The sequence below is a fragment of the Scylla paramamosain genome, chromosome 41, assembly GCF_035594125.1.
Source record: "Scylla paramamosain isolate STU-SP2022 chromosome 41, ASM3559412v1, whole genome shotgun sequence".
Classification (NCBI taxonomy): domain Eukaryota; kingdom Metazoa; phylum Arthropoda; class Malacostraca; order Decapoda; family Portunidae; genus Scylla; species Scylla paramamosain.
In genome coordinates, this window is record NC_087191.1 from 3,196,807 (window position 1) to 3,210,455 (window position 13,649).

Here is a 13,649-nt window from a genome sequence, read left to right on the forward strand (position 1 = left end):
CCTGCCTGCTTCTGTATTTCCACCTTCCTATGACTTGAATTCCTTCAAGAGGGAGGTTTCAAGACACTTATCCACCAATTTTTGACCACTGCTTTGACCCTTTTATGGGACTGGCATTTCAGTGTGCATTTTTTTTTATTAGATTTTTGTTGCCCTTGGCCAGTATCCTTCCTACATAAAAAATAAAAAAAAATGTGTGTGTGTGTGTGTGTGTGTGTGTGTGTGTAATCATGAGGTATGTATACATGTGGACAGGTACACATGAGTCTGGATGAGGTGATGGGTAAGTCTCAAACATGATGAGTCTGTCACTTTTTGTTGTCACACTTCAGGGAATAAAATTAGTCTGTGGATTTTTTCTTCTTTACTGATGATAGCAAGAAATGCTCCAGCCTCTACATAATCGTTGGAGAATTAGCGTTTTGTAATGTTAATGAGAGCCTACAGCTGATCAGCGCATGCAAATCGCTGAGGTGTGAGTGTCACTGCTGCAGCCACAGGGGGGAGCACTGAGCGTCGTGGTGAACGCAGCCTCCTGGTGGCGCCGTGGTGACGCCACACTCTGCTACCTCTCACTGACTCCCACACTCGTAGTCTATCGAGTTAAGAAGTCCCTCTTTTTTCTAGTTGATTCAAGAAGGCTGATTCCTTCTTTCATGCCATCAAAATTTATAAATGGGGCTGCAATACCAAGAAGCTTACTGTACATACTCCTGTTATGGATCATTCCTGTAGTGCTCAGGCTCTCTATTTCTTCGTTCACTCAAATAGATGTTTAATTTCATTATATATTTTATCTTAATCCTTCACTATCATCATCACAAACTACTAAATGCTTCATCTCGTAGTGGCACTTTTGGGTTCAACTTGTTAGTGAGCATATGTTTCCTTGACATGGTCGGCGAGGACCAGGAGCGCCTGAAAGGTCTCCTCGCCGGATGGGATGATATCGGAGCTGTTGGGACAGAAGAGATTGCCAGAGTTCCCCAGTTCCACTGTGTAAGAAAGCTTCACGTTGGCCACGCTCTTGACCCAGTCATGTGAGCCTCCCGCTAAGGCTCTCCCTGCACCAGAGAAAGAAAACCAAAGGCATTTTGTTGGAGGTCGGACAAGGGTTTCATAAAATCATTCCAAAGGAAGAGCGGTAAGGGAAGTAAACCTACGGAAGATGTTGTTGGTGGTGCCGATCGTGTAATTGGTGCCATAGACAGCCGTGAGGGCACTGACTGCTTTCCGGGCTATGTCGTCCTGCGGAGAAAGAAAAGAGAGAGTACAGAATTCCAACCGCCTGAGAGCATGGTGGAATGGATGATCAGTAACTGAAGAAGGGAAGTAAGAGCAGCGTAGGTACAGAATAATCAAACAGAAGAAAGTGTTGGGCTTAACGCGAGTGTAACAATACTGAGATGAAGAATGGGTTAAAGAAGAGCTCACCAGCTCCTTCCAGTCATCAGGGTAGACGTGGGTGTAGCCCCAGGGGTACATGAACTGCTGCCCGTATGAGTGGAATGAGAGGTACATCTTGAGCTTGCTGCGTAGCCTCAGAATCTGGTCCCGCACCACCCTGTTTTCCACCTCAGAGAAAGGTTCGGGTCCGGCGTAGGTAAATCGGCAGGAATTATTGCTGGCGCCACCCTCTGTGGAGCGTCAGAGAAAACAGAACCCTCTTTGGAAGAATAGTGATGAGCATGGAGTCGTAATTCAGCTCCTGTTGGTGGCCTGTTGCTGGCGTGTACCTGACATGCAATCCAGCAGGGCAAGATTTAGCGTGTAGTATTAAAACTAAAAGACAGGCACACAGCGATCACGAGTCATATACTGCTGTATTGTGCAGAAGCTTGGGCGTTGAGGATGAGTGAGGAGAGACAGGTGATGATGAAAGAGATGAGAATGCTGCGATAGTTGAAGGGAGTGTAGCTGAGAAAGAGGAAGAAGGAAAGAGTGCACCAGAATGGTAGCAGGCCTTATGCTATTCGTGGAAAAGGCAAGAGAGGCACGTCTGAGGTTGTATGGACATACAGCGAGGATGGAAGAGGGTAACCTTGTGAAGGTGACGTAGAGGAGCCAGGTGGAGAGGAGAATAACTAGGGGCAAACGAAGGCTTAGGTGGGGAAATGTAGTGAAGAGGAAGATGTAATTCAGAGGGCCATGAGACAACAGGGTCTGGCGGAAGAGAATGAACAAGACATCAGTTATTGGAGTTAATATATAAGAGCGGCTTACCACACCAGGGGAAGAAGGGATAAGGGGAAGAAGAAGAAGAAAAAAGGTGATGATGATGATGATGATGATGATGATGATGAAGATTAAGACTGAAAGAGTGGACGATTGTAATAAAGATCATATTTTAACTTGAAAACACCAGATCACTAAACACAAGTGAAACTTTTGTTATAGAAGAGAAAGAGTTCGAGGGCACTTCAGAGCAGCGCCTGGAGGTTCTCGTAAGCCCATGCTCCTAACACTTACAAGGAAACCGATCCTGTGGCACTTACCCATCCAGTGGTGACCCCAGTTTCTGTTTGCATCAACGCCAATGCAGACTGGGTTTTCTTCTAATTCTTCTGGTTCTTCTGACTCTTCTGGCACTTTTGGGCGGTAGTCTGAACGGGTCTTGCGCCAGAAGCGATTCTGTGGACGAGACGACAACGAAAATTGGATTTTTTTTCTTTTTTGTACTACGAGCTACGAACACGCGCACAAAACAAATCTTGTAACTCTGGTATGCTTTCCTTTTATTTTTTTTGAGGGTGGGAGGCGGCGGGGCAGGCTTCTGTTGGTAATAATACAGGATTTCGCAGACGATTGGAGCCTAAGACAGAAGTGCGCATCCAGACCAAGCTGTCTTAATTCCACCTGGTCAGTTAGAAAATGACTTTATTAATGGCATGAAACTTCAGAGTAAAGTGAATGTGACGCAAGAACATTTCTTTATATGTTTTTTTAATCATATTATATCTTATTATATTTATCTCTTTTATTTATTTTATTTTATTTATTTGCTTTTTTCTGCATGAGCAAATGTATCAGTCACATCAGTCATAACAATTATTATTAGCAATTATTAACAATTATATATATATATATATATATATATATATATATATATATATATATATATATATATATATATATATATATATATATATATATATATATATATATATATATATATATATATATATATATATATATATATATATATATATATATATATATATATATATATATATATATATATATATATATATATATATATATATATATATATATATATATATATATATATATATATATATATATATATATATATATATATATATATATATATATATATATATATATATATATATATATATATATATATATATATATATATATATATATATATATATATATATATATATATATATATATATATATATATATATATATATATATATATATATATATATATATATATATATATATATATATATATATATATATATATATATATATATATATATATATATATATATATATATATATATATATATATATATATATATATATATATATATATATATATATATATATATATATATATATATATATATATATATATATATATATATATATATATATATATATATATATTTAATTCCACATGCACTGTCCTCATGTGGTAGGTCTCATCTATATTCAACCTTTCCCCTTCCCATCTCCCTCTCAAGGGAAAACACCATTGGCCAGAATAACAACCTCTAGTATTGGTTTCTTCATTCCATTTACGAACACCTGATTGGCCATCCCTTCATCTCATATTCTGAATACAGATCCATTTCTTCCACGTAAACAGAGCCTGTACGTGTAGTTAGCTCAGTTCAGAGCACATCAGTTCAGAGATTGAGAGAGCACATCAGAGAGTTCAGAGAAGAGATCGGAGACAGACAGTTCAGAGAACAGAGATCAGTAAGTCTTCAGAGAGAGAATCAAGCATCGTCACGTCCGTCATAATCTGTCTCGATATCACGGGTGTACAACTGTATCCATCATCAAATCAAGAAGTACTTTACATATGTCTGCTTGTGTATCCTTTACTTGCACATTCAACCATAATTTAAACCACTACCCATGTTCTCCACGCTATCGCAAAATCAACGCAATATCAACGCAAAATCAACAAGACACCACCATCTATCCTGCCAGTGTCATCTCCAGCAACATCAAGTAAGTCAGGCAACCAGTGACAAACAATCTAGTACAAGTGGCAGTGAAGCCTCTTCATAACAGTGGGCAGCAAACTTCTATCGAAACAGTGGTGTGCAGTGGTGTTGTGTGATCAAGGAACACATGAACATCTCGACTCTCTCAAAAATCCATTACATGGTAAGACTCGCATATCACACCATCATCGCAGGCAAGTTGTGAGTCAGTATTCATCCATCACATAGATGACATCGTGGGTATATTGCTTTCGACGTCACAAGTCGTGGTCCAATCCTGCCTATCCCTTACCGTGTTCAAATCATGGGTCAGCTCACTTCACCGGCGCCTCGCTCTGCACAGTCACTTCTGTTCTTGCCCACGCCGCCACTCTGATCCAGTACACCCGCCAAAGTCACCGCAGCTCTCCCACTCACATCTGCTCCTCACGCGAGCACATACACACCCTCATGGGCTCTCTGCTGCTCCTGCCTCATTTCTCTGTGGCCCTACCTGTCAGCTGGTGCCATTCCTGCTCACCCTCTTCGCTTAACCTGGTTGCCGCCCTGCTTCTTCCTGAGGTGTGGGTGTCCCTTGGTTCCTTCCCAAGCCACCCTTACCACCACCCTCTCCTATCTGGGGACTCGTGGTCATGCCTCATAGTCATCTTCCTCGGCCACAGTGCACACGTAGTCACCGCGCCTGTCAGCTGTCACCTTCCCACCGCCGTCCTCACTGCCTGGGCCCGCCAAGGTCATCTCTACATGTCTGCTCCCAGCCGTGTTCTCCAGTCATCCATCGTCACCTTCATCACCGCCAAATTTAAGTTTTCCGTCTGATTCTGATTATTCTTGTCTTTTCCACTCTTTCTTCTTCTGATATTAAGTGGTGTCTCTATCTATCTATCTATCTATCTGTCTGTATGTCTGTCTGTCTATCAGTGTACATATTATTCCCTTCTGTTCTTCATTATTATTTATTGTTCTGTGTTATCATTTTGTATGCCATTCTGTGTATCATATTGTGTGCTCTTCTGTGTGTTTCATATTTCTGTGTATGCTATTCATTGATTCTCTGTGCGATTCACGTCTCACAGAATAAAAACACGCTCGCAGTCTGCACCAACATCTTCATCACTACCTGCCACAATGTCTACTGAAAGCACCACAACACCTCAGATCACCTTTACTTATAAATCCCATCAACTTAATAATTTTTCTAGAACTGGCACAGAAACCGTTCATCAGTTTATTCTGAGGATTGAGGAGGAATGTACCACACGTTCAGCCATATCTGATAAGGAGAAAATATCTATTTTGAAACCATGTATCTGTCACGAGCCCTAGAGTCTCGCTAAAATCGGATAAATTCGTATCTCTCTCTACTTTTGATGACTACCGCTCACCTCATAAATAATTTCCAGAGTCATTCAAAACTTGGAGCAACCCATTTTCTCCTTAAACTTTCAAAATTTATCACACAGCACGTCCTCCCACACACTAATTCTTACAAGAAAGAAAACATTACTTCCTCTTTGAGCTCGGAACTGATCGCTTAACTCCAAGATTCAAATTGGTTCACTGGTGACTCACTGTCAAAGGAGGAATTAAAAAGACTGATAGCTTATTTCTTGTTCACCACCTTCCTTGATGCTCCCAACTTCCAGGTTGCAAGCAACAAAACATAGTACATATATGATATCTGCATAGTAATATCTGATAAGCATCTTCCCAGCTCTGAGCCTGTTCAGATACTTGACATTCCCTCACTTGACTCTTCCATCCCAACTCATCACCCACCTTCTCGTCCTTCTTCACCTTCTTGTGGACGTTTTTACGCTAGACGTGCATCCTCATAGCCTGGATACCAGTACACTCGATCGAAATCGAGATCCAGAAATGTCACCTACACCTGCTGCAAGCTGCCTGATCATGTTATCATATAGTGTAAGGTTGTTTTTGATAGCTCAGGGAGACACTCATTCAATCCTGATGCATTCTGTTCCTTCCACAAAAAGGTAGGTGATTTCTTGCACGACTGCAGGTATTATCTTGCACAGTCTCAGGTTGCTCAACAAACATCATCGGGAAACTTTTCATGCCCTCTGGCCAATCCATCATAACATCATCATTACTCCTCAACTCATTAACTTATTATATACCTAAAAAAACGTATGCTTCAACCATCATCCTAACTCAGCACTTCCTTATTTTAACATTAGAGATGCTGGATTATTCAATGGCATTGTCACAGATGTTACATGTCACTCTGCATCATACATACTTCATACATCATCATATCTTATCAAGATGGATTTATTTAGGGAATCTCTTCCTTTTCTCAGAATCACATCACCGCATTACCTTCTGACATTAATCCCAATGGGAAATCACTGGGAAAATTGTCTTACCTTGCAGGAAAGTACTCTTATCACTATCTTTATCACCCCAGGAACCAGACATTTGTGATTATTTTTACATTGTATCAAATGTATCTTTTAATGCTGATCTTTTCATGGGCTTTAACGCCATGTGGCAGTATGACATCAGTTTATTCCATGTTATCATTGAAATCGCTCAAGGGGATACTTATATTCTTACTGGTCTTCCCGACGATACTTCTTCTCTTGCTAATGTGGTAAGGTCAGTCGCAACTCTTCCTTCTCCTAGCGACAAGACATTATCCGCACGGGATTCTCGTGTTAAATCACCTAGTTTGCCTGTCTCACAGCCTCATTCTCAAGTATCTTCCCAGTCTGACCACGGTGTAACTACTTGTAACCACATTTTGTTAAGAAATCCTGTAAAACTATCTGAATGTGCTTTATATGTTGTAAATTCTGCTGTATCAGACACTGGTATCCTCTTCTATGCACAACAGTCTCCATGTAATGGTGTTGAATTAGAATCTGTTTTTACCACAATCGATAACAATAGATTCTGCAAGATTGGGCTGAAAAATGTCACGCCTACACATGTCAAGCTCAAAACAGGTGTGCTACTCAGAGAAGCCCTGCCTTACTCTGAGAAAGCTGTAACGTTGGAAAATATCGCTTTCTCTATCAATAATATACCTGCATCTGACAGCCATAACATGTCTCCTCTCCTGCCTGTCACGAAAGATCACATATCCTAAATTCTTTCAGGAATGTTATTTCACTCCCTGACGAACCTCAGGGCCACACAGACGTCATTACACACGTTATCCATCTTATGCCTGGGTCCAAACCATCTTACATCCCCAGCTACAAGGTGCCACACGGACGTAGAGTTCTGCTTGATGAAGTTATGCAAGGTGTATTGCATCAGGATGTTGTTGAACCTACTTGTTCTACTCACAACGCCTCTTTGTTAATAGTTCCTAAGAAACAAGGCGATTACCGTGTCGTTATCGACTTCAGGAAATTAAATGCATTTACTATTCCTGATCGTTATCCAATGCCGACGTTAGGTGATCTTCAGACTCTGGGTGATTCAAAGTCTCGCTGTGATCTGGGCGTTACGTCATTTTCGTGAACTCATATTAGGCTATAAAATTCATGTTCACATTGATCATTGTGCTGTCACAAAGACCTTCAAAAACAATAACTTCACATGTAAGTTTTCTTGCCGGCAACTCACGATTTAGGAATTTAATCCTACATTTTCATATATTTCCGGTAAGGCAAACTCAGTGGCTGATTCACTCCCACGCAATGTTGCCGATATTTCAGCCATCACAGATAAATCTGCCATGCCGACCATAGATGAGACCGAGAAACATTAACAGTCAGACGCGTTCTGTTCTAGTGTTGCATATCACCTCGAATCTGGTGACGAGACAAATCTTCCTAAGTTACAAGTGAGTGCTGATGCGTTTTTCATGCAAGACGGTCTCTTGTAGAAGTCGAGTGACGTCTCTACTGACAATTCTAGTGAGCGTTTATCTCAGCTTGTGATACCTCGACTCACCCGACGCATCCAGGTCCAGGACATCCAGGTCGAGACAGATGCCTCGAACAAGCAAAACGATCATACTTCTGGCCGACTATGAGGAAAGATATCTTTCAGCATTGTGCGCTCTGCTCTCAATGTGCTTCACACCGTCCATCACTCGCTCACGACAATCCCTCACTTCCTTACCCCATCGCTTCAGCTTCTTGGGATTCAGTTTCTGTTGATTTGCTCAAACTTCCACTTACAGAGAACGGTTACCAGTATCTTCTAGTTTTGATAGTTTCACCCATTTCACCATTCTCGTTGCTCTGAAGGACAAAACTGGAAATTCTGTTTGTAGCTCGATCGTTGACATTATTTGTCCTTATGACTCTCCTCGTGTTCTCTTATCTGACAATGTCGCTGAATTCAGTAATGCTATCTTACAGGAAATTTGTAAAGAATTTCATATCAAGAAATGCCCAGTTCAAACGGCAAAGTAGAGCGTTGTAATAAACGTATCCTTGACGTTCTGCGATACATAACAGAAGCAGAGCACTCATGGGACGAATGGCTTCCTCAACTAGCCTGCTCTCTCAGCTCAGCGATTCACTCTACTATCAACAAGTCTTCCCCTTTCATGCTGTTCGGTAAAGACGAGCTTCTTCCATATGAATTTCTTCACAGCACCCCGCGTCCTGTCTACAACATGGATGACTACGTCAAATGTCATCTGTGTGATTTTCAGTACACTCATAAGGTCTTTCATGATCACCTCACTGTATCGCAAACTGTGGAAACAACATCGTAGAGTAAAAGATTCTTCCATCAAAGTCGGAGATATCGTTTTCACCAGAGATCACGATCGCAACTCTATTCATTGGGCCACAATCTTGTGATCGAATCTCTCCATGGCCACAAAGTAAAAATTTTAGATCTCAAAACCTTAGCAAATAAAATTGTCCATGTCGATCACTTGAAGCGTGTGAACAAAGGGTTTGATGATGAGTGTGCACATCAGGTAACACTTCGATTTGATTCAACTGATCCTCAAAGCTCATCAAGTCTAACTCCACACACACCTTCTTACACATTGAAACTTTGTTATCACTCCAAGGTTCAATAATTTATTTCAATATCCTGTAAATATGTGTATATTTTTCTTACTTATATGTGTTGTATTATGTATTGTATTATGTCATCATGTCTGTATACTATTATTAAGGTTATCTCTTCCATACTCTCTCTCTCATGTCATTATAATCTATCAATTAATTATCTATCTATCGCTCTCATTATTATGTTCAAATGTAAGGACGGATTTTTCATGGAGGAAGGCACTTTATCAGTCGTATCAGTCATAACGATTATATATATTCATCACTCATATATTTCATTCCACGTGCACTGTCCTCACGTGGCCAGTCTCATCTATTTTTAACCTTGCTCCTTCCTATCTCCCTCTCAAGAGAATACCACAACTTCCCTACATTCCTGTCAGTCCTTAGGGAAAACACCTACATTGCCTTCCTGTCTTCCTCCCAGGTCATTGGCAAGAATAACGACCTCTGGCATTGCTTCCTTCACTCCATTTACAGACACCTGATTGGCCATCCCTTCATCTCTGATTCTGAATCCTGATCCATTTCTCCTGCATAAATAGAGACTGTATGCATAGCTAGTTCAATTCAGACCACATAAGTTCAGAGAAAGAGAGCACATCAGAGAGTTCAGAGAAGAGATCGGAGACGGATAGTCCAGAGAGCAGAGATCAGTTCAGAGTTAGTTTTCAGAGAGAGAGAATCAAACATCGTCGTGTCCGTTGTAATCTGTGTCTCTATATCACGTGTACATTTCTGTCCATCATTAAATTAAGAAGTACTTCACATCTATCTGATCGTGTATCCTTTACTCGCACAGTGAACCATAATCTAAACCACTACCCACGTACTCCACGGTACCACTTATTCATTGGAAAATCAACTAGCCACCACCATCTATCTTGCCACCGTCATCTCCAGCAACATCCAGTAAGTCAAGCAACCAGTGACGAACAATCTAGTATAAGTGGCAGTGCAGCCTCTTCAGAACAGTGGGCAGGAAACTTTTATCGATTCGCAAATATTACATGTGAGCAGCTTTCTTGAGCTTCATGTGCATACAATGCAACCTTAAGTAATAGTTGAGACATTGAAAAAAAAGGAGAACGTTCTTCTCTGCCATTTTTGGCTTGTGAAATATTTAATTTTCTCCCAAATTAATGAATGTATCTCACTGAAATTTGTGAATTTCACGTTTAAGATACAAACACATGCACACCAAATTCCCTACCAATTCCCCCCCCACACACAAAATGTCGCTCTCTAAGTATCTCATGCTGCCTTTCCGTCTCTGGAAATCCTCCTTATAAACTTTGACCTCCGATATCCACTATGTGCATACAAAATTTTATGTTATTTATTTATTTTTTTTTCTGAATCTGACAAACTTCGAGCTCACTTCTACCTCTCTAAGGATCATTGCATACATAGAAGTCCTTTTACTATACTGCTCTACTCCTTCATTTTAGACCAATTTGAGATTTATTCTAGCACTTCAACACTTTGTGAATGTAAGTTCTTACGCTACACGACGTAACTCCTACCTTTTAAATCAACTTCTGACATTTCTAAGCATCACATTAACTTCGTCTTTTTTCTTGTGGCTTCCATGAATGAGCATTCATTCATTTGGATCTGATCCCGCTTTGAACCACCTCAGGCTTTCTCTGCAATTTGCACCAACTAACACTAAAAACATTGTGCAAAATCTTAACAAACAAAAAATATAGGTGCAAAGATTCTCCATTTTATAATAAGTAAAATATCCAGAGGTGGGAAGTCGCCGTGGTACAGTGGAACCATGTGGGCTTTGGGGACCAAAAGATCCTCATGCGCACGGGTTCGAATTCTGGCCACGGTTTGAAGGTATGAATAACGGTTCTCAAATACGAAACCAAAGTCTTTCATTAGGAGGCACCGTCTTAGCTCCGATAGACTAAGAAAACCGAACGTAAAACCGGAAAAAAAAAAAATATTTAGAGGTGGCTGTAAAAAAGAAGAAGAAAAAAAAAAAAATCTTAAAGTGGTTTTGTGAGTAAGGAACGATGCACCAGATAGCAGTGGGAGGGTTAAATGTGGGTCATTACCGGCACCCTGCAGTACACTGACACTATTGATATATTGACACATTGCAGTACACTCGCCTTTTGACACACCGAATCAATTAATTTATACCGTTGAGCCAATGATGAAAAAAAAAAAAAAAGTAGTGCTTTAAACCGTGACAGAACACCCAAGGCCTTCGAAGGTCAAGGAATGAGGAATTGCTCGGTTTAGAGCTGATTTATGCTACAATGTCACGCCACATCACGTCACGTCACGTCAGAATCTCTTCCCGGTAAACAAGTGGGCGTATTAACGGTACACCGTCGCGACACATCACATCACATCACATCACGTCAGAATCTTTTCCTGGTAAACAGGTCACCGTCACGCCATACATCTGGAACATTTCGACGTGACGTGATGGTGTTGTGATGTGATTGCCTCTCAAAAAGTAATGTTCTTAGACAAGATCTGTCTTTGTTTTTTTGTTTTTTGTTTTTTTGACATATTGTTTAATTTGAATCTTGGCATTGGGAGGGGACTGACAAATTTAGCCTCATCATCTTCCAACTCTTTATAGAGGCCAGTATTCACCTTTGTAGAGGTCCAGTATTCACCTTTGTAGAGGTCCAGTATTCACCTTTGTAGAGGTCCAGTATTCACCTTTGTAGAGAGTCCAGTATTCACCTTTGTAGAGGTCCAGTATTCACCTTTGTAGAGAGTCCAGTATTCACCTTTGTAGAGAGTCCAGTATTCACCTTTGTAGAGAGTCCAGTATTCACCTTTGTAGAGAGTCCAGTATTCACCTTTGTAGAGAGTCCAGTATTCACCTTTGTAGAGAGTCCAATATTCACCTTTGTAGAGAGTCCAGTATTCACCTTTGTAGAGAGTCCAGTATTCACCTTTGTAGAGAGTTCTGTATTCACCTTTGCGGAAAGTCTAGTATTCATCTTCGTAGAGAGTCTAGTATTCATCTTTGGAGAGAGTTTAGGATTTACCTTTGTAGAGAGTCCAGTATTCACCTTTTGTAGAGAATCTAGTATTCACCTTTGTAGAGAGTCCAGTATTCACCTTTGTAGAGAATCCAGTATTCACAGCTCTCTAGCTAAAACTGCTTCTATGAAGTTAAGTGTTCTGAGACGTCTCCGCTAGTTTTTTTTCTCACCTGCTCAGCTGCTAACTTTGTACAGGGGCCTTATCCGTCCATGTATTGAGTATGCTTCACATGTCTAGGGCGGTTCCACTCATGCCGCTCTCCTAGACAGGTTGGAATGAAAAGATTTTCGTCTCATCAAGTCCTCTCCTCTAACTGATTGTCTTCAGCCTCTTTCTCATCTCCACAATGTTGCATCTCTTGCTGTCTTCTACCGCTATTTTCATGCTAACTGCTCTTCTGATCTTGCTAACTGCATGCCTCTCCTCCTCCCGCGGCCTCGCTGCACAAGACTTTCTCTAACCCCTATTCTGTCCACCTCTCTAGTGCAAGAGTTAAGCAGTATTCTCAGTCATTTATCCCATTCTCTGGTAAGCTCTGAACTCCCTACCTGCTTCTGTATTTCCTTCTTCCTATGACTTGAATTCCTTCAAGAGGGAGATTTCAAGACACTTATCCATCAATTTTTAATTACCGCTTCGGACCCTATTTTGGGACCAGCATCTCATTTTTTTTTTTTTTTGCTTTCCTACATATAAAAAAAAAAAAATGAGTCCAGTATCTAACTTAGTAGAGAGTCCAGTATTCATGTTTGTAGAGTCCAGTGTTCACCTTTGCAGAGAGTCCAGTATTCATCTTTGTAGAGAGTCGAAAGTTCACCTTCCAGTCCTTTGTAGAGAATCCAGTATTTATCCTTGTAAAGCATTCACAATTAATCCTTGAAGCGTGTCTTGTAGAAAGTCCAGGATTCATATATGTAGATAATCCAATATTCATCGTCCGTTTCTTTGTAGAAAGTCCAATATTCGTCTACGTAAAGAGTCCAACATTCCCCTTCTGTTTTTTTTTTTTTTGTAGAGTCCAGTATTCATCTTGTAAAGAGTTCAATATTCATCTATATTGTAGAGAAAACAGTATTCATCTTTAATTTGTCTCCTCATGGTTTTATGTATTAGCATCATTTTCTTTTTAGGACTGACTTGCTTCTCTTCTGACCATTCCAATTATTATTATCAATTTCTTGAATCTAAGTCTACGAAGCACGGTGTTTACTTGAACGACAAGCGGGAGCTGGACGAGTCTGTTTACAGGATGGTTACGTGATGTGAAGCGATGAATGGTGTAAATACATGGCGCGGTTGACGTGACGGGAAACTAACGTAACTTCATGAGACGTGATGAATGGTGTGAATACATAACGCAGTTGACAGGGCGGTGACGTGGTGTGATGTGATGTGACGGTTTAGT

The 13,649-nt window shown here is 40.4% G+C and overlaps 1 protein-coding gene across 1 annotated transcript in view; it reads right to left on the bottom strand.

Moving 5' to 3' along the window:
* Positions 1-349: 349 nt before the first annotated feature.
* Positions 350-13,649, bottom strand: part of LOC135092852 (carboxypeptidase B-like) — a 39,835-nt gene continuing 26,535 nt past the window's right edge. Inside the window, exons 6-9 of the mRNA XM_063991593.1 lie at positions 2,496-2,631; positions 1,435-1,637; positions 1,164-1,248; positions 350-1,064 (exon numbers count right to left, since the gene is read on the bottom strand). Of these exons, the coding sequence (XP_063847663.1) occupies positions 871-1,064; positions 1,164-1,248; positions 1,435-1,637; positions 2,496-2,631 (618 nt within the window). The 3' untranslated portion in view covers positions 350-870. The remainder of the gene's footprint in view (positions 1,065-1,163; positions 1,249-1,434; positions 1,638-2,495; positions 2,632-13,649) is intronic.